This window comes from Onychomys torridus, chromosome 3 (genome assembly GCF_903995425.1).
Source record: "Onychomys torridus chromosome 3, mOncTor1.1, whole genome shotgun sequence".
Lineage (NCBI taxonomy): Eukaryota > Metazoa > Chordata > Mammalia > Rodentia > Cricetidae > Onychomys > Onychomys torridus.
In genome coordinates this window covers 44,502,911-44,525,371 of record NC_050445.1, presented here as the reverse complement: position 1 = coordinate 44,525,371, position 22,461 = coordinate 44,502,911, and the positions used below count along the sequence as shown (strand labels likewise).

The 22,461-nt window shown below is 39.4% G+C and overlaps 1 protein-coding gene across 1 annotated transcript; it reads right to left on the bottom strand.

Moving 5' to 3' along the window:
- Positions 1-283: 283 nt before the first annotated feature.
- Gpr37 (G protein-coupled receptor 37) lies at positions 284-21,582 on the bottom strand. Its single transcript, XM_036180939.1, has 2 exons — positions 19,638-21,582; positions 284-1,835 (listed from the first exon to the last, which is right to left on the bottom strand). The coding sequence occupies exons 1-2, from the start codon at positions 20,622-20,624 to the stop codon at positions 1,017-1,019; spliced, it is 1,806 nt and encodes a 601-aa protein (XP_036036832.1). The 5' UTR covers positions 20,625-21,582; the 3' UTR covers positions 284-1,016.
- Positions 21,583-22,461: the final 879 nt, after the last annotated feature.

The window sequence follows — 22,461 nt, the reverse complement described above, 5'->3', positions numbered from 1 at the left end:
TTGGAAATAGTTTAAATAAAGTACTCTATGAAATTCTCAAAAAAATTAAAAAATAAAAGAGTTAAGATGGAGTATTAGAATTCAGAGTACTTCACATATGAGCCACAGAACTTCAGAGGCTATTGTTCAGTGGAAATCAGATGACAAGCACACTGTTTCCCATTCTTGATCTGCCCATAATTCCTCAGGGGAGAACCTGTCCCTCCATGTGCCAGTTCAAAGGTGGATTAAAAATAGATCTATAGAAGGAAAAAGAGTTCTCCACCTACTCTTCTGTCTTTCGTATTTTTTAAAAATATTCAGAGGTGATTTTACAGCTATGTGTGAATGTTAAAAAAATACAGTTTCATTTTAATGTACAATATAGTCTTATGAGTTATGCATATCAATAGTATTATTTGGAAAACATCTTTATAACATAATGATTACCTGCCTTAAAGGAAGATATAATTATAAAACAATAAGGCCAGTTTCAAATTGTGCATCGGACTAGTAACTGTGTGTTTAAGGCAATTAAAAGATTTATTGAGTCTTGGTTAAAAGTAGATTGACAGTCATGTTAAAGAAGGATGGGGAGTTTATTTGGTGCTACTTTGCATGGCTGGAAGTACAAATCATCTCAGATACAATGTACTTTCAATCACAACTCAAACACAAAATAACAAAATCACAAGCCCACCTTCGATATACAATGATTACGTTTTTAAAGAAAGAAAGAAAGAAATCCAACAATTAATATTGTTAAGGTGCAGTAACTTTTAAATAAAATATTAGCACCATAGCAGGAAAAATGATGAGACTGTTGGCCACCTTCTTCTTACATAACTAAATAGAAATATTTTTTCCCAGAGCACAAATATTAATTTGCAAAATCAGTTCTAGAGTAGTTAATAGGTCTCCCTCTACTTGCTTTTCAAAATGTTTGCATCGTTCCCCTGTAAGGAAAAAAAATACAGAGTAAAAATTTTCACAGGATATGAAAATTGAAGAACTCCGAGCTAACCAAGCCGGGTGCTTCAGCAGTGGGTCCCCACGGAAGCAAAGGTGGACATCTCCCTGCGGATCGTGCTGAAGGGCGACAGCTCCAACTCCGTGGTATACTCATTGTCATTGTCATCACTGGTCACTGTGGAAGACTTCTGGATGCACTCCTCACAGCAGCAGCAGCAGCACTCCATGAAGGCCCTGCTGAAGGGTCTGCAGAGGCAGAAAAGGAGCACAGGGGTGACACAGGACTTGAAGAACAAGAGGAACTGGCTGATGATGTTGAGGAGGTCCATGGTCTGCTGTGAAACGCCCGTGGCCATGTAGGCCGTGACGATGTTGCAGATATTCTCAGGGATGATGCAAAACCCATATAAAATGGTCAGGGCCACCACCGTGCAGTTCATTTGGCTCTCCAGATGGATCTGCCGCTTGTTCCCACGGGTACTGGCCTTCTCTGCTTTGCGGATCTTCCGCGCAGTCACTAGAGAGCAGGTGATAGTGAAAAGTGTGGGCAGACAAAAGTAGCAGCCAAAATACCACCAGAGCCTCGCGCCATCATACGTGAGGGCCAGAACATAGATGGTATCCGGCAAATCAGGAGAGATCTTTATGACACACCGTTCTGCAGGAGCCTGGCCACTAAAGCCCAAATCCTCCTTGCTCAGCTGGCGGAGGACAACTTCTGGAAGCGCCAACAGCAAAGCGCCAACCCAGATAACTGCAAGTTTGGCAGTGGTAGAAGAACAGTTTTCGATCATTTCATAGTACATCTGGACGTTGGTGGCAGCCCGGAAGCGATCTATGCACAGTGCACATAAGGTGAAAGTAGTGACGCCCAGAGAAGCCACCTGTGGGGGAGACAGAAGGCGCAGGTTCTGAGAGATCATAGCACTGGAAGATAAAGTTAAAAAAAAAAAAAAATGAGGAGGGAAAGGACAGCAGGGGCAGTGAGGGGGAGGGCAAAGTAGAAGAAAGCATGGGAGAGGAGGAGAGGGAGGAAGAGAAGGAAGGACAACGGAGGAGAAGGAGGAACAGGGCAGGGCAGACAGAGAACTGGAGTTGGGGAGCTGAAAGCAGGGGAAGAACAAGAAGACTGGGAAGGGAAGGGAGAAACTGGACCAATCGCTTAGATAAATTATTTGAGCATAATAAAAAGAAAAAGTGTAGTATTTCTGGACACACACACACACACACACACACACACACGCACACACACACACCAAGAAGCTGTAGTAGGAGAGCTGGGAGCTCTCTATAGTCTATAAAGGTCAGCAAGTCCTGTGTGATTTTTCTGCCACAGATAAGAACCTCTGGAGGCTGGAAAAATTGCAGTCCCTGTGAAAATGCCAGCCATCAGGACATCTAGATAAATAACAGAGACTTGCTTATGTCTCGTTTTTTTTATTACTTCAAAGGATGGTCATGTTTTCCCAGGTGGACTCAGGATTGCCTCACACAGACAGTATTTCTGAGTTGACTGTTTATCACAAGCTCCTTGACTAGATATAGTCCACCAATGTTTTCTAAACACAAAATAAAAGATCCTTTTCTGATCTTTTCTAAGGCATAAACTCCTGGAAAACAAGAAAGAGAAATTCCCAAGTGACCAAAATCATTGAGGAAATAAATTTCAAGTCAGTTACTAACACCTCCTTTCTCCATGGGGTTTCCAGACAATTTTGGTGCTGGGTGCTAGTTGTCCAGATGCACACAGGTAGAAGATAAACTTAGGACCAATGAAAGTAAGGGTGCTGAGAAGATGGCATAGTATTTGCTTGCCATCAAGCCTGATGACCTCAGATTAATCCCCAGATCCCACTTTCTGTGAGGAGAGACCTAACATTTACAAGAGGTACTCTGACTTCTGCTCATATGCACTCTGCAGCACACATGTGTACACACACTAGATAAATAAGCAAATAAATAAATAAATAAATGCAATATAATTTTCTTTTTAAAAGTAGGTAAGGATTGTAGCAATGAGTTTTATGAGTTTGGAATTCCTCCAATATTGACACCTTTAAGGGTGTAAAGCTGGGGAAACTACAGACATTGGAGAAACTTAACTACATGATTACATGGGCATCATGGGAATCAGGGTAAATTGTTGTTGCTGGTGGTGTGAGGTTGTCAAATTGAAACCAAGAGTTCAACTTACATGACACGAAGGCTAGAATTTGCACTAACTGTGTTGGATGGAAAAATTAAAAATGGAATTTAAAATCATTAAAGATTCCTGATAGAGACAAGTATAAAACCTCTCTCGAATGGCTCAGAGAAATCACATAAAGGAAATATGTTTTAACAAAATCAAAATCACAATATACAAAATACAACTACCTCTTTGGGTTCATGTGCACAGAATAAAAAAAAATTACATTAGTCATGAAAAAGTATACTCAAATGCAGACATCCATTAAATGTAAAGAAATATGAAATGCTTAAATGAGGCAAAAATACACATAAAATAACCACAAGAAAACACATAAAAAAGCCAAAAAAGGTGTCTTGGTCTAACCACAGGAAATACTCATATTAGGAAAGCATTTGACAGATAGGATATCACATCCAAAATTCACTGCTCTTGTGTGCTTATGGTCAGATATCCAAGTAAGTCAATAGTTGAAGCTTAATCAGAAACATATTCCTGTCATTCACATCAAGGCTTTTCCAGGAATACATGTTCCCAATTTTAATATAATGTGACAATTAATTTTGAGTGCCAACTTGGATGGGTAAGAAATACCCAACATGACCCAGGAAGCACACATATGGTTGTGTCTGTATTCAGACAGTTCAGAGGACTCTAACTTAATGATGCATTGAACCCTAGATGGGCTCATAATGTGATGGCTTTGTTGGCAGGTGGTGAAAGGTGAGAGGAAGGACCTTCTTGGGGGAGGGCAAGTCACTGGAGGGAAAGTCCTTAGAGCTTTATCTCATCTAGATGCTTCCTTAACATTTCTTTCTTTGATTCAATCTGTCAAGAGGTGAAATAAGGATGCTCTCCCCAAGCCTCCACATTGGCTCCCCACAACAATGATGCTCTGCTTAAGCATCCACTGTGATATTTTGCCCAAACAACTAAGGATAAACCTATGAAACCATAAGTCCTTTCCTAATCATTTCTGTCAAAAAGTTTTGGTCACAGCAATGCAAAAAGAACAAAGACCCAGGCTGTCACTTGTCTCTAAAATATTCCTTATGTATCACACATATTCTAGTGAAGCATGGAAATACACAACCAATGCATGTACATATTTGTTGATACCAACATATAGTCAAGCACTGTGCTTGATACTAAAGATTTAGATGGGAACAAGCAGCTGTTCCTCAATTTCACAGTCACTCAAGAGTGATAGAGTAATCCCAAGTCACAAGTTCAACACTATCATCACCTGAAACAAAATTTACCTAGATACTTGTTGGGAAATGTAAACAATTTAGAGTTTAATGAATGTGGCAACTTCTTATACATTTAAACAAGAACAATAAATTTTTAAAAGTTAATGATGCTTTAGAAAGAAAGTCTTCAGATAGATGAAATGCTTTGGGCTTTGCCCCAGAAAAAGAGTTAAGTGCAATTTTTCCCATGCCTGTTGATGAGAATGTTTTAAAATATAGTTATAAGCTGGGAAGTAGTGTCACATGCCTTTAATCCCAGCACTCAGGAGACAGACCCAGGCAGACCTCTGTGAGTTCAATGTCAGCCTGGTCTATAGAGCAAGCTTCAGGACAGGTACTAAAACTACACAGAGAAACCCTGTCTCAAAAAAAAAAAAAAAAAAAAAAAAAAAAAAAAAAAAAAAAAAAACAAGAGCAAGGAAATTAAAAGTATAATGTTAGCATGAGTTTTTTAGAACCCAATGGGATCATGATGGCAAAACCATTATAATACTCTGACATTTGTTGTTTATCTGCCACATTCAAGCTGCTGATGTCCCCAGAGCTATGCCGACATGCTTTGTATGTTCTACCCAATATGCTTTCTTCTCCCCATACATGTCACAGCTTCCCTAAGCTTCAATATAAAATATATAAAATATTGTCATCACCTATGTCATGACTACTCTTATTATTAATGGTGAGAATAATCTTAAAATGGGACATAATAACATTTTAACTGCATGAAAAGCAAAAGGCAAGAAAAAAATTACAACAGAGCTCTAAGCAAGCCAGATAAAGAGCTTCCGATTGAGCTTAGGGCCATAATTCTTAAAGTTCTTTGCAAAATTCTCCCAAATATCCATATCAGAAACATCCATCTTTCATAGTAGGGAAAATGAAAAGCCACCTCATAAATATTAACTTTCTAATATAGGAAGGATTGGAGGGAGGCAGAGAGTCAAGAGCAATGTAGATGCTCATGTATAAGTTTCTCAAACAATTTAGAAATAAATAAAAAAGATTAAAATTAACTTTTACAATGATGAGTCATTCCTCTTGATGTATATTTGCTTCTCATTTCTGCTTCAAATGATAAACAATTCTGCAACTGAGGTCCACATTCCATTATTGTTTTCTAGTTTGGCATTTTTTTTATGTCAGTAACCACACATGGAAGGAATTTTAAGAGGGATTATTATTATCTAAAGTCCTCCATCAAACAATATCATGTGGCAATTACAGTACTTTACAGATTTTTTAAATTTTGTATTTGTATTTAAGGTTTTGATGTGTTTTGATTTGTTTCCTTTAATAATGTAAAATGAATAAACCCTTGGATGCTCAGGTATCAGCCAATCCTCCCAAGAGTCTCCATGTTGTCTCTCTATGGAGACTTTTTAATGCATGGTTCCCTGTCATCACTGTTGCTAATAATCAGACTCCATGCACAAATATGCAGCCCCTGGGTTTTCTTTATGCTGAAAAATCTTTTTAAAATGATGAATAGTGCTTGTGATAAAAGGATTCTCAGTCATACAGAGACCAGAGACCGAGAAGATGCAGTCTCTTAGAGGCTCAGCACACCTACTGGATCTCTTTCATTACTTGCAAAGAACACACAATGTACCATGGATAGCACATTCTTTCCCTTATTCTAATTACTAGTTTAGAGAGTTCTAAACTCTCAACCACATATTCCAAGTGCTAGTGTCTAACTCTGAGTCAGTTACAGAGCATTTCATAAGAAGTAAGAGCAAATGCATTATGGGAAGATGAGTAATAAATGGGAGTGGTAGACTGCCAGCTACAGAGACTGTAGAAGCTGCCTCTTAATGAGAACATGCTCCTTGTCTAGAGAAAAAAAAAAAAAAAAACGCAAAATGGTTCCAAGGCGCCATACAGTTCACCTCACAACAAATATCAGGACAAATTTTAAGCAAAATTTATGTGTGCTCCAACTCTTTGCTCCTTAATTCTTTTACTGTAAATTGACTGGAAGATAGTCCAACATATTCTCAAAGCTTCAGTATCAGGTTAGAATCCCAATGCATCCATCTTCTTCTGTAGTTGTCTTGAGAGATCATTCTAGTTTTCATGTACAAAATCCATAGTGCCTCTATCAAGTTCTTGTTTACAATCATTCTTCTCTCTGATAGCATACTCTACAGCTGAGACCCAGCAGAAATACCTTGAACCCAGAAAGGTCACAAGAGCATCAAGAAGAGTTATTGAAGGAGACAGTGGGGAAAGCTGTGCTATCCCAAATGCTGATAGCCCTTGAAATGTAGTTGCCAACAGCAACTGCAACCCAAATGTCAGTTTTAGACCCCGGTGCTCCCCTGCTGTCACCACATGCAGCCTTATTACTTCAGATATTTTCTGAAAATTCACTCATGCACTAAATTTTATGATGTGAGAGAAAAAGAAATGTGAAAAGGCTCTGCTAAGTAACTCCCCAGACTATTTATAGGAGGCTTCAGCACATGTAAAGATTTAGCTGTTTATCTCAGAGACAAATTGATAAAAATCATCAGAATAAGGAGCACTGGCCCAGTTTCTGCATACTCATATATAAAATCTACCCATGTAATTAAAAGTGCCTAAATGTTAAGATAACATGAAAAGATCACTATCTCAATTTTAAATACACTTGTTTACCTAGTGCTTATTAAAAATTCTATGAAGCTGAATGGTACAATTATATGCAATTATAAAACTGTATTATGAACTCTGGATCTTCTGCATGTAATGACCATATCTGATGGCTAAAACCACTGTGAAGCATGCTCTTGGAAGGAAAGCTGTCAGGTGTTGGCTGAGATAGATAGTTCTTTGGTGCAACACCCTGAGATGGAATGAGTGATATGTAGTCTCTTATAAATTAAATGGAATGGGGGGGGGGGGGAAATAATTAACAGCAACAAAAGCAGAAGTGATAAACATTTTCAATATATAAGACTATTTTTTGAGGGTAGAGGAAAGCTAGAAGAAGAGAGTTTTAAATACTGGGGAAACAAGTCATTACAGGATTGGTAGCAAAATTCAGAAAAGGAAACAGAATCAAAATAAAAATCTCAAAGATCTTTCTTTCAAACAACAATGTCCTGCTGTTCTCTGTATCCCAGAGGAGCAACAATAAAGCTCCTTCAGCTCCTACACTGTCATCATCCAGTGTAGGGAGGCTTCAGAGAGCTGTAGCCATCTGCAACATGGCTCCAAGCGACAGGGATGCAGCAATAGTTCAAGTCTGAGAATTGACACAGGGATGCTGTAGATACAGTACCAAAGTATGGGCTTAAGGGTAACTCTCCTTAATTAAACATACAATGTGACTGTCAAAATTTCAGCATCATTGTGGATTTATTGAATTCTATTTTTAGTAGCAAAGATATGTTAATGTTTTATTAGTTCAATACTATAAAAATGAGTACTTGTCCACACACACAGGCACACACACACACACACACACACACACACACACACACACACACATGCATAGATACAAATGTAAGTATACACACATACCTATAAAACAATACATGTTATATCATGCTTCCTGGCAAAAATCAAAGTAAACAAGACATATATTTTGTCATCAAGTGGCTTCAAACCAACAGTTTAATTTCTTTGTTACCTCCTACCTGCTGCTATCTATCCTGCAAGTAGGCTTGTGTATGGAATGGCTCTACTGGATGGATAGACTTGACTTTACACAATTTATAGCATGTTTCCTTTGACTACCCTTACTCTGGGATAGATCCATGTTTTTTAGAATCCACTTGAGGTGTGAACTCAAGGGGATGGGAAGAGAAGAGTAAGTTCCAAATATCCCTTAAGGAAATGGCTACAGATGTCCAAGTGGCTTTCTAAGCTGACAGAATGATAAAACTTTCTATATTATACATTTTCAAAGGTAATGGTCTACGTCTTGGAAAATAACACCAATGTGAAACTTAAGCCATTAAATTGGAATTGGCCTTTTCAAATTACATGCTAACAATCGAGAGAGTCATGAATTTTACCTTAAAGCTTTCATTCAATTTGGTAAGCTGAAAGGATGAAGTCAAAAGACCCTGATTACCACCCAGAATTTAGCTCTCAATATGCTTTTTGTTGGTCCTGGCATGTACAGTGACCCTCATAAAGTTGAAAAGATTTTCTCTTCTTTAGGAAAATAATAGCTCAGAACAGAGGTCATCACTTCATCTGCACTTTCATCATTAACAGGACCATTTAATGTCTGAATGGTTACTCGACTTTTCTCTTACATGCTGGTATATTTTAGAGATGAAGCTGGTGCTTTCATAACATTTGCCAATTTGAAGATTTATTAAGTGCTTGAGGAGGAATACTCCAGATTGAAGTCACTCATTAGAAAAGTTACATGGTATTTTATATTTTAAATGTTTTACTAACCCAAACTGGACTCCAATTTGAATTCATATGAAAAGTTTTATTCCTAATTGTAGTTAGGGTAGAATTCGTATGCACTAATGACCCAAATAGTTCAATTCAGATCTAATACCAGGAGAGACGAGTTATCATCTTCCCCTTGACCCTCTTTGATAAGAAGAAGGGTAGTGTCAACTGTGGACTCTGGGAAGTCATACTAGAGGAAAGAAATAAAAGAAGCATAAGCAATATAGAGAATTTTTAAGCTATAATGCCACTGGCTTCACTTAAGGAATGGCTTATAGAGCTTGCATCTAAATTTCATTATAGAAGCTAACCAAATCAATACAGATACTTCATAACGAAACAACACAAATATAGTCCCCTGCCTAGAAACTGCAATGTTCTTTGGGAAATCCCTTATCACTGGCAAGACTTAACTAAAGAAACTCAATTGAATGATTATGAAACTCATAGATAGGCTCCAACTATTAAATGTCCTGTTTTTCTGGGGGAATTTATGTTTATGATACCATGAGTCCCAAATTTCTGGTCAGCCTTGTTGACAACCAATTTAAGACAGCCATGTTACACCACTGAGGAGTTAGTTACATCAACAAGGTATGGATACAATGTCTTTAAGGAAAGACTCATCATGAAATGCTCTTGCATAAAAAGGAAAAAGGATTTCTCTTTCAATCACAAGTTGATTCTGAAGGTCAATGGTTTCCTATTTTAAATATATATACAACAGAACAAGTTGAAACAGTAATCACAGTGCTAACAGTAGAAGGCACACTTTATAATTCAAGATATAACAGGATGCATTGTCTGTATTGCTCAAGAATATAGTTCAGCGAATGTTAAACCTTGCAGAGAGCTTCCCTAACACCTATGAGAGGACTTCAAAAACATAGGAACAATCCTCAGAGTTTACAGATGAAGTTTCATGAAGTTAAAAGCATCCTCTACAGAGGTTAAAAAGAAAACAGGAGAAAAAATACAGTCTACAAAATAGGGAAAGGTGTTTTACCAAATGTACATCAGACAAGGGTTAATATTCAAGGTATATAAAGAATTGAAAATACTAAACACTGAAAAATTATTCAAGCAATAGATGAGCTAATGGACTGAATTGATAGTTCTTGAAGAAATAACAATCAATAGATATTTTTAAAAGGTGTGCCATGCTTAGCCATTGGTGAAATGCAAATGAAAACTTCCTTGAGATTCCTTGTACCCCAGTCAGAGGGAAAAGAGGCGGGGAGACAACAAATGTGGCAAGAGTGTGAGTGGAAAGGGAACTTCATTCAGTGCTGGCAAGAACTTACACATGTAAAGCCAGGAAATCAGTATGAAGATTCCTCAAAAATACAAACTGAAAAAAATACTATAAAGTCCAGCTATGGTACTCTTTGACATACAGTCATAAAATCCAAGTCAGCTCCCACATAGATATCCGAATATATATGTTTAGTTTTGCATTTTAGTAATAGCCAGGAAATGACCAGTCTAGACTTTTATCAGAGAAAGAATAGACTAAAAAATGTTGTACACAATGAAGTTTTATGCAACCATAAAGAAAACGCCAAACAAAAATAAATGGAATCAGAAATGATAATGTTAAGCAAAATAAGTTATATTTGAAAAACCAAACACCACATGCTTTCTCTCATATGCAGAACATAGATTTAAAATTCTATATGTGAGTATATACAAGCATGTGTGTGTGTTATGTATGTCTATAGGTTATGAAGTTAGAAAAGGGTCATAAGATGGGAGGAAGTCATCTTAAGGGAGTTGGGAAACAGAATAATAGAATGAATGTGATAAGAAAGCATAGGTTGGTATTCAGCCAGGCACATGCCTTTAATCCCAGCACTTGGGAGGCAGAGACAGGCAGATTTCTGTGAGTTTGAGGCCAGCCTGGGCTACAGAGTGAGTTCCAGAAAAGGCACCAAAACTACATAGAGAAACTCTGTCTCGAAAAACAAACAAACAAATAAAACAAAACAACAAAAAGAAGTGGAGGTTGGTATTCACTAGGGGAAGAAAGGGAACTGGCTGAAGCAGGAGACAATGAGTGAGAATAAAGTATATAGACATATACATAGGAAGATGCCCTGTTGAAACCTATTTTATTGTACAGTTTAATTACAAAATTAATCTTTAGAAAAACCATGTCAAAAGAACATAGGGGGCTGGAGAGTTAACTCAGTGGTTAAGAGCACTTTCTGCTCTTGGAGAAAACCTGAGTTCAGTTCTTAGCATACACATGGCAGGTCACAACCATCTGTAATTCCATTTCGAGGGAATCTGATACCCACATTTGGCTTCTTCAGGTACTAGAGATGTGCATAAATACATGCAGGTTCTCACACCCATAAAATGAAAACGAAACATAAAAGAGCATGTCAATCTTTTGAAAAAATGGTGTTCTGTGGAGATCCTATGTAAGCTATTGGTCATTTTTTACCAAAGTTCAATATGAATAAAGAGTGAAGGAACTATCAAGATGGAGAGCAAGTTGTGAAACATGCAAGAAAGCACATAAAGTAAAGAAATCCTTATGAAATAAAAGTCATCTCTTACTAAATCTTCTATTAGAATCTGATACCACTGCAGAGAAAGATCGGTATAGTTCTAAGCAGTTTCATTCATGTGAAATTGAATCTACATGCTTAAATAACTAAATAGGGAAATTTCTAACCAAGGTCATGAAAACTGTATTCTAACTTTGCTTTCATATCTAAAATGTTCAATGCATCTATTTATATAGCGTCTTTTGTTTACAAGTAACCCTAGAGAACAAGGGCATTACTGTTGAGAAAACCCATTCATTTTGGCCATGAATGGCAATCTATTATAAGTCAGTGGTTATAGGAATAACACCCAGTCAGGAAGGGGCAGGATGAGCACAGGGTACTTTCCTTTCAAGGTCTAAATGGCTAGAACTTGCATGCTTTTGGCTTTTTCTTGCATTTTCCATAATCTTCATCCTTGCAACACTTCAGGGCAACTTCACCAGGAAAAGGATACTGCATACCATGGGAGAGCACATTCAATAGAACTGTTGTTGATCAGACTGCTGAAAATAAGATGACCTTTATCAAAAAGGTCTTCATGTTAGAGTGAGTACAGATGATAACTCTGGCAGGAACATGCTTTGATTAGTGTTTCTAAAACCAAAAGTTACCAATAGACAAATAAGCCTTGCTCCTTATGTTTGCATACAGGTCCAAAATCAAAGGGTTCTTCACAACCATAAGTCCAGAAAGAGAAGGCTTCTTGCCCTTTCAATACTTAATTTAAGACTTCAACATTGAGCACAAACCAAAGTTAGTCTTTCACACCTATCCTTTTTACATATATGTGATTTCCAATGTCAATGAGAGAAGTAGACATAAGACATCAACTGCTGACTGCCATGTTAGCCTCCTCTTGCATATTTTGCTGTGGTTCTGAACAAATGTTCTGAACAAAATCCACTTTATCTAAAAATCAAATAAGACTATTTTAAAACCAACACATTACTTCAAAAGTTGTTTTGATCCCATATTTTTTGATTCAACTTCTAGCTTGAATTAAGGTTTCCTTTCAACTCCAACTTCGATAGCACACATATTCCTTCTATATTAAAAAGTAAGTTAAATTAGTCTTATCTAACATTACTCAGCTAAATATCTGTCAATTTTTCATTAATTTAAAAAATGGAGCAATATTGACACCATTTGTCTTAAGATATAAGATACCATTTCGAATGAACTACTTAAAAGGTAATTTTTCTATCCCACATTTATTACCAATAATTAGAGAACTGTTTCAAAATGTCATTTTCCCAAGCTCCCAGTGCAGTTTACAATTCTTGCTACCATTATGAGGCTTTCCTCCCAACTTAATGGGACCTGGAATCGCAGCTGGGTGTGTGTCCAAGGATAAACAACAGATTTTCAACTCCTTTCTCTTCTCGTTACTTAAATCTATTTGCATGATAGTGAACATAAACTAAAAACAGAATTACTTGCAGTTGAGTATTTCTGCCATTTTTAATGATACTGAAAAAAAAAAGCATTTAACACGAAATTTCTTAGCTTTTAACTAAAATTCTAATATTGGTAATCTTGGTGGCGCATGCCTTTAATCCCAGCACTCAGGAGGCAGAGCCAGGCAGATCTCTATGAGTTCAAAGACAGCCTGGTCTATAAAGCTAGTTCCAGAAAAGGCACAAAGCTACACAAGGAAAAAAAAATAGCCTTTCTTTATTCCATCCTCTTTTTAAAAAGGCAAATATTTACAATGCTGGCATCTTGAAGTAAATTATCAGATTGTCTGTCCTGTAAGAAAGATATTTGAACAAAGGACAAGACATAAAACAGAATAGGTAAGAGGACAGGAAGGTGGGGCCTATGACAAGGCTATTTTTGCAACAAAGTAGCAGCTGTTAAAAGAGTCATAGACCTAATGAAAGTAAGGCATCCTAGGCAAGGACCATCCAAGTATATAGAAAAAATAATATTGAAAACAATCATAAACTCACAAGCAGAAAGTATCAGCTCTTTATAGTAAGGTTGGTACTAAGATTATAGCTTGTCTTTTGTGGAAATGATCTCAAAAATCAATAGTCACTATGCAAAGAGAAATACCCCAGAGTTTGAAGCTGTAATAATTTCATTCTCTACCATGAAATTTCATATGACATCATCTTTTCTGGCACAAAGAATAATATTTTAATGAGGATACTTAAAAGAAAGTCTTGGCAACAAGGTTGAGTTAATTATAGGATTTTGGCAGGTAAGTTCTTGAAAAATAAAATGAGGAAGTACCCTTGAAGAATGGGAACATGACTACAATATCAGAGACAAACCTTGGTGTGTAGATGCATGTCCATCTCTTGCCTTCCATAATCTACAACTCTGATGCAGGAGATGTGCTTCCAAAGTAACAGAATTAAATATGGTTGTAACACCATCAAGGTCCACACATTAGCATAAACAGCTCCACCCTTGGTTATATTCAGAAGATCAAAAGGTTTTTTCTTTGTTTTTACTTTTGTTTTGTGGTCATAGTTGGTTCCTTTTCTTTGTTAAAAGACACTGTGCTGACAGATTCAGAATACCTTGGAACCTCTCAGGAACTCAAAGTCTCAGAGTGGGCACTCCACAAATTAACCCAGTTCTTTTATAACTCCATTTTTCTGCTTCCTTTTTCCAGTTTTATAATAGTGTGCAAAGTATCTCCTTTGTCAGTCTTCAGTCTTACTTTCTCTAAGATCCTATTGAATGCAATTGCATGGTTTTGATATTATCAAAAATGACCCAATTTAATGTATTATTGCATTACTAAATACAATTTCAATTAGTTAATGTTTGTACAAATGAACAGAACTGATAGTTAGAGCTCTTTTGGCATCTATATAATTTTTTTTTATTTTAAAAGAAATTTCTAGTCCCTTTTTTTCCTCTGTCTTATTTTGTCATTTTTTTTTCATTTTATGTATCAAGAAAGTTAATGACATTATGAAAACAAGAATTGGAAGATTTTCATAATTATGACTTTTCAACATGGATCTAAGCAGTGGAAGAATTTAAGTTAGTAGTGATAATGTAATTTAAAAGAACTTTATAGGGAGCAGAGTTTTCAACTGAATTTCTCCCTTTTGGGTCATAATTCATTATGATTGTAGAATGGTCTATCTGAGACCATTCCAGAACTTCCCCAATGCTTCCTTAAAATACATATTAGTTATGCTTTAAAACATTATATCATTCTTTCAAAACTTTAATAACCATAGCTTACCTGTGATGTTTGTCTTTAGAAAGTTGTATACTTTTTCCTCCTCCCATCTCTCCTGACACATTGCCTTTCACTGAAGAGAAGCCTAATAAATGTGTAATGGATGAATATGCAGTGGATCAATGGAAGCCTGACGGCATATATGGAAAAGGCTCATAGACACTGATGAATTATTCAGACTGCTCTTAGTCATCAGGTGCTATTGCTTTATACACAAACCTTAAGAGCTTAATGTCAGAAAATAATCCTAGGAGAGAAACAAAGAAAAATACATTTCCTGTGCATGTGCCAACGATGAGCTTCCAAAAAGGTCTCATTTTCACAACAATCTTGTCAGTTATTTGAAGCTGAAATTTGACTACTATATTCTTTATTTATTAAACTCTAAATTCAGTTAGCTTCACCATATACTATTCCAGGATAGAGGTGCAAAGGAAAGCACAATCTGGGGAAATTGATTATCTTTCCTGCTGGAATCTCCAGCTAAATATTTTCCCATGCCTGGAAATGTAGAAAAGGATTACAACAGGATTAATGGGAAGTCATAAAATATTTGTTAAGTACCATTCTCACAGATTGAGTCCATTTTCCCAGAGAATATTATTAGCAACTTTCAAATTGCTCATAAAACTGCATGTTTCCACTTAAAAGTCCATCAGAATACCTAATAGCTAATCCGCCATTAAAGGAAGTTTAGCATCTGCTGTGATAAATGTGCTATTACTTGAATGTGGGGTTTAGGAAATTCTGTGTGGAATTGCACACTCATTGGCCATGCCAACTTCAGCATCCAATTACCCCTCCTTTCTTCACTTATTGGTGTTGAGTACAAGCTAAAGCAATGAAGGAATCATTTGTTTTACATAGTTTAAAACTAATATTTCCAGAGCCATTGGAAATGCCATCTCTCTCCATGAGAAAATGTTCTAGATTTATCACAAATCATTTCTGACCAGAATTTCTGGTGAGATGTGTTCCCTTGAGTCACCTTTTATCTCTATACATGAATCTGGAATTCCAGAAAAATAAAATAGTAAAATCTGTGATGATCTGGGACTTACTGGAAGACTTTTGCCCTTCCGTGAAAGTGTGGGTCCTTTAAACTACAGGGGAACTTACATCATTTGAAACCCATAAGTAACATCTAAACAGAAATAATTGTTTGGCAATGGTCTGGGATCATCTGACACACTGGCTCTGACTGGCTTCCATCCATCAACTAATGAGCAAAGAGCTGTTCTGCTTGCCATATTCAGTGTCTGAATCATTTGGCTTTAATCACATGTTCCATCTTTGAGTAGCTAGGATGGTAGGAAACTCTCACACCATTCTCCTTCTACAACCCAAACCCAAGCCTCCACCATACGAAGACACTCTATCTATTTTTCTGAGTACTGTTTTCCCTGGTGTCCATGTGACAGGTCAACTGAAACTGATGTGTTGATGACAGTAGCTCCCAAATCCACCCAAGTTCTTCCCCACCTTCTTTCCCACCTCCATTTTCCTACCATTCTATTGCCCTTCATTTTTATTAGTTTTAAGCCCAGAGCCATGGTTATTATATTTTTTTAAAAAAAAATAGGTTGGGGATTTAGCTCAGTGGTAGCCTACCAAACGCAAGGCCCTGGGTTCAGTCCTCAGCTCAAAAATTAATTAATTAATTAATTAATTAATTAATTAAAAAATAAATCAGCTAGAAACCATGGAATTTTTTGCAGAAACAGGATGAAAACTTATAAATAGCTAAAGCTATGGAGTTTACATACTGAATGATATTAACTGGCCTTATTACATTTCCTTATCTAATTAATACAGGGATATTTTTCTGAAGATGCAAAGAAGTAGAAATAAAATCTTTAGATACAACTATGCTTTGTAAATGATTTTCTAACCAGGAAACAGCAACCCAGACTGTTGAGTCTGTGGGTCTGGATACCTCTGCCTAGGTACATTTGCTAAATCCCTTCCTTCATCATTAAAATGAAGATAGAACCAAGAGTGCTGTATCTGATTTAATTTGGAAAGTGTAAAGCCAGTGTAGTGGATATTGTGGCCCTCTACCCAGGTTGCTCCTGACTCTTCCTTCCGGGATGAAGCATTGCTTCCTCTGGATAATGTAGTATAGGTGTCTAATAGCCATGGACTGCAGCCCTCTCTGGAGCTGCTCTGTACCAAAGAGATTCATTGAACTCAAGGTTATGCCCCATTGCTGAAAGCAGTTTCTGTCCAATGACAGGTTCATTACAGACTACAAAGGCCTTCTTACTCAATTCAGTACTTCTCTTCATTGCCACCCTAACACTAGAAAGGCCCCTGGTGTCAGCTGAGGTCTTTGTGGCAACTTCACAAACAAACTTCAAATTCTCCCTCTGCCCAGTTCCACTTCAATGCCAAACAAATGTGGAAGCTGATCATGCCCCCAACAAACTTCATCCCCTCCCTGACCCCAAACCATACACATAAAAGCTCCATCTCAGGGTCTATACATTCAGCAATCTGACTTGGGAGAGTGACTAAATCCTTTTTCCTTCTTTGAAAATAGTAAAAATGCTGTATTTGAGTTCTGAATTTAGAAAATGGAAATTATGAAGCTGACACCATGGTTCAATAATTATTTTATAGAACATGCTAAAGTATTATAAAATTATTTCAAAGGAATGAAATGTAGTGATATGTTGATTGCCATGTATACTGTAATAGTAAAAGTATGTAATCCAAAAATGTGTAATAGAAACCATTATTTTTAAGTAAATATTTTCTAGCAAGTATTTATTTCTCTAGAAAAATAAAATCAAGTATCAATAATGGAAAAGAGTTTAGGCTATAAAAATAGCAAAATCTAAGCAAAACTACAGAAAGGGAAGATTTTTTCCTAACAAGAAAAGAGGCTTTCACAAAAGCCTTTTTTTGTATATGGTTTTTTTGGAACCTGGGTTTCTCTGTGTAGCTTTTGAGCCTTTCCTGGAACTCACTCTGTAGTGCAGGATGGCCTTGAACTCACAGAGATCCGCCTGTCTCTGCTTCCCGAGTGCTGGGATTAAAGGCATTCGACAACACTGCCTGCCTTTTCTTCCCCCCCCCCCCACAAAAGTCTTAATGAGGTAATGAAGTGGAAAAAATAGAATAAGGTGTTACTATATGTTTGTAACCTCTCAGACTAGATAAGGTAAAGCATACCTGTAACCCCCATACTCCTGAAGTGGAAGCAGGGTGATCAGGAGTTCAAGAACATCCTCAGCTACACAGTAAGTCTGAAACCAGCTTCCATTACATAAGACCCAATTTCAGAAAACTCAAAGCAAAATACCAACTTCAGAATTAGTGAGAAAGAAATTTAAATGAAAAAGAAACACCATTACTTAGAAAAGTTAGGTCTTATTAAACTAACCTAAGTTTTTATAGTCTTTCTTCTGTTTGATACAATTTCACTTTTCACTTGTAGTTTTCCTTCAGTAACTTTGGCCATTTGTTTCTTTCCCTTGCCTTTTTCTCTACCTTCTTTATTGCTTTTATGGCCAATGTAGAAAGCCCAACCCCTTCAGTTCCCACTAAGGCAAGCCAACCCAGTTCCTGCTTGCAGAGTGCCTCTCCTATTGAACTTGACACTTTATTTCTTAACTCTCCTTCTTGCCTAAGTCTTTTGCATTATTAAAAACAAGAATCAGAGAAAGCCAAAACGAAAATTTACTTTGAAAAGAAAATTGTAAATGGACACATATTCTTTTATATAATTTACCTATGCCTTCTCAAATTATAAAGTGAACCGTCTCCTCAATAAATGACAGCGTTTCAAAGTGGTTCCATGGTGGGCAACAAAAGAGGCCCTGGATCCCCTTAAGTAGCAACAGCTGATTTCACAGCCATGGATGGTCCTACATCTGAGCCCAGACAGAATAACAGAGGGTCTTATTGACTATCTCTGGCTTTAGACCTTCTAAGCAGGCACTGTTTTCTGTTTACTTACCCTGGAGTTTTAAGCCTTAGACAATGTTGAACATAGTGTCAACTGGCCCTGGTGCCAGACAGATCAGAGGCTCTGGAATATTTACAGTTTCCCTTCTTGTGTTTCCATAAATGAAATGAGCAGACTGAATGGAGAAAATCAAGGCCCAGCTGGCTAAAACCACAACTGGCAGCCAAATACTTGGGTAGGTTCCAAGAGCTGGTGTTTAAAGAGAGGCCAATTTACAGAGCAAATTCCCACTACCAGAGCAATGACTGGTACAATAGTTTTAACATGAAGCTGTAAAACGTTTCCTTACTCAAATAACTTTCATTTCCAAAGTTTGGAAGCTGTTTTCTTCAGAAATGTTTTTATCTTAAAAGTAAACCCCTTATAAATAGCCTAATCTTCACAGTCATAGTAGTAGCAAATTTGTGTTATATACTCTGTAAATGTTAGATTACCAGGGATGGGGCTAATGTCTAATTTTTGTTTAAATTCATTAAGAAGAATGAACCGTTTTTAACAGTAAAGAAGGATCCACAGAGAAACAAGGAAGGCATAAGAACTTAAATGAAATAGGATAGGCAGCTTAGCCAACTTAAACTAATTTGGGAGATTCCTAATATATCACGAGGCCAACTGAGAAAAGAAAGATTGATTTCCTTTTATATATAAAATATAACTCCAGCTTTGGTAGTTTAGAAAAGGCTCAGTAGTCTCCCTGGGGGATGGGAAGTCGGAGGAGCCACAATGAAACACTTTAGTAAAGAAATGCTAAGGGACCCCCGCCCCCTTTAGTGGGATCCAATAAGGACAACCACGGGTGGGAGGGGAGGGCCCCTACTTAACCCCGGGCTCTTTGATGGGTGCTGTTAGAAATATCGCCATATCCAGAGCATGGTTGTACATGTTATATATAGGACCTTTTGTTCCCCACGGGCCAGGGGCAGAGGAGTTCGAAGGTGTCTTAGCCAAGCTGCTTTCTTTCATATACATACATGTATAAGTGACTGAGACAAAGAGAAGATATTCAGAGAAAGAAGCAAGGGGTCCCACCAGGTGGGTACATCCAGCCGCTGTTCTTTTACTGTAATTCCGGGAACAGATACAGGCAGTAGCTAGAAGGTATTACCTCAATATAGGGCACGATCTTGCAAGAGAAATCTTCCAAAAGCCACTTCTTGGTCAGCTCATGGAAGATGACCAGGGGTAGGCAGAAGAAGATGATGAGAAAGTCCCAGAAGGCCAGATTCGCCAAGAGAGAATTGGAGATGCTCCTCATGTAGTAATTGTGACACACGATGCACATCACTGCCAAGTTCCCAATGATGCCAGTCCCAAAGATCACCACAGATAAGCACATGACTGCATAGGCTCCATAGGACTCCTGGGTCAGGGGGTAGAAAGGGTTCTTCAGTCTCATGCGCCTGCTTGTGCTGTTTCCACGGCGTGGACCCCCTTGGTCAGGGACCCAGTCATCTACAGACCCGTTTTGCGGTAGTGCCCTGCCTGGGGGAGCAATGGTCCTCCCTTCGTGCCCCACTGGAGGCTTTTGGTGAGAACCCTGGAGTGGTCCAGTTCTCCGTGGCCAGTAAAAAAGATCTCTGGGTTCAGATTCCGTTTTCATACTCTGCTCCTGGTTGCTCCGGGGAATGCCAGCGCCCCTGGGACTCATCTCTTCCCTCTCCGAAGTCTGAAGGAAGAGTTGGAGGTCCGTAGGATTTCCGAATGGCTCTTTACCATGGCCACCTTTCCACCTCCAGGCATCAGGTGGCTTGGTTGGAGAACCCAAGGGCCCAGCAGCTGCCGCACCTGCCGCCTCTTCACTCACACCTGTCTTGACGCCGCTGGCCGGTGGGAGGTCCCAGGAGGTGGCCCCTCTCACCTCTGCTTCCAGTTTGTCCCTGGGCACACGAACTCGCAGAAAGTCTCTCGCAGAATTTCCTGGTCCCCGGGCATCCTTGCTGCGGCTTTGGATCAGTGGGGAACAGCTCTCCCCAACACAAGTTCCATTCCTGGCCTCGGGGACAAAGCTCAGGGCAGCAGAGACCGAAACCTTCAGTAGCAGGAGGAGCAGCAGCCGCGATGTACGCGAGAGAGGCGCCCCCCGGGCCGGCATGGCTCGGTGAGGGCTCAGCTAGGAGCCCCGCTCTCGCTTAGCACCAACACCTGCTGCCAAACTTGGTGCAGAGAGTTAGACACATGTCACATACTCACCACTGGGTAGTGGAGGGGAGCTGAAGATTTCTGGGAGAGCAGAGAACAGAGCTGGGGGTGGTGGTGACCAACACACCCCCTACAATCCTTCCACCTTTGGCGTCCTGTGCATTTCGCAGTCAAATCGAATCCAAGCTCTGTGCATCCAAAGGTTCCGAGGGAAATAGCCGATCCACCCGGCTGACCTTGAGAAGTTGCGAACACCACCTGATTGTTGCCTAATGTTGCGACTGGGCGCAGCCTGGAAGAAGCCACGCGTTCCTCCCTTCCTTTGGGTGGTGGCTGCCTTCTTGGTAACAGTTGCTCTGCTATTTACATCCTTTTGGTACAGCTTTATCCAGTAGCTAGTGGAGGTCTCTAGAGAAAAAGAAAAACAAGTCCCCTCCACCAGGGGACTGTCTGTCACAATCCCACTCCCGGATGACAGGGAACCCGTTGCAAACAGAGGCAACCGCTGATGATCAGAGGAAACTCTTGCCTGGTCTAACTCCTGCCACTTTCTAGGCTACTGTTGCCAAGGAGAAGGCAGATTCGAAACCCGCGGCGGCTGTCAAAGTTGCTGCTCCTTCAGCTCAAAGTTGACAAGGGGATGGCGCCGACGGCTGTGCGTAGTGCACGGGCGGAGAAGGCGTGGGGTGGAGGGTGAGGGAGGAGAGGGCGCTGCTGGTTTGTGCACAGTGCTGTGGGGTGCAGGAGCTTGTCCCTGCCACCACCATCGCAGCCTCGGCGGAGAGCGTGGTGCCTGGAACCGCCGCAGGCGGGCGGAGCGGTGCGTGGTCGCCAAGGGAGGTGGCCCGGCCTCTCCCAGCCGCTCAGCCACTGCGCGCGCTTCGCTCCGGCCTCCTCCCTCTCGTCCTCCTTCTAACAGAGCTTCTGGTTTGTGGAGAGACGGGATCCCCTGGTGGTTTTACCACACACTAAACCCACACACGTTTCATTCAAGCCGTTCGCAGCGGCTTTCACTCGGAAGCCGGGAGCCACCAGGGAACAAGGGCGGCGACGCCGAGCCTGCGCCGCTAGAGGCTAGGACATGAACTCCATGGGTTATTTCCCTAGGTATTCCAACCAGCCCGACCTAACCAGTTGCCACCTAGGAGAGGGGAGGATCTCAGGACCCGGGGTGCGGGTGGGGATCCCTGGAGAACGTAGAAAGGGCGAGACTCCTGCGATCTGCAACAATTGGTAGCAGCCGGTGCGCATGCTCAGGCCTCAGACTACCCCAGGGAATAGTGACACATTCACAGCCTTAGATTCCCTAGAGCAGAGGCAGAAGAGAAAGAGAGTTCATAGGTTTTATTCACGAGGTGAGAAAGAGGGGTGTAACGTGAGCAGGCTCCAGGTGCCCCGTTGTCTTTAACATTGACTTTGAAAGCATCCTGCCCGGAGGTGGGAGTTAGGGCAAATCATTGGAGCAGAAGGAAAGCAGCGTCCTTGATGAGCTGAGAATTGACAACTGACAGCAGAGGGAGACCAAACTCCCAGCACGCTGGTCAGGCCTTTCCAACCTTTATATACCCACAACCCTGTATAGCCATCATGGTATAGCTAATAAAACAGACAAATATCCGAAAAAAATTAAAGGGGGAGGGATAAACATTGTGGAATGGAGACAAAGACAAGGACAGAAGGACTATCTAAGGATACAAGAGAAAATATGGTAATTGTGGTAAAGAGTCACAAATTCTTTGCATCCTAAGCACTTGCTTTTGCGAATATATCCCATGGCAAACGGGACTCTA

Coding starts and splice junctions, on each gene's coding strand:
- Gpr37 (XM_036180939.1), bottom strand. CDS start 20,624: ATGCCGGCCCGGGGGGCGCCTCTCTCGCGTACATCGCGGCTGCTGCTC. Junction 1,836..19,637: donor AGATCGTGCCCTATATTGAG/GTAATACCTTCT, acceptor TCTCCCCCACAG/GTGGCTTCTCTGGGCGTCAC.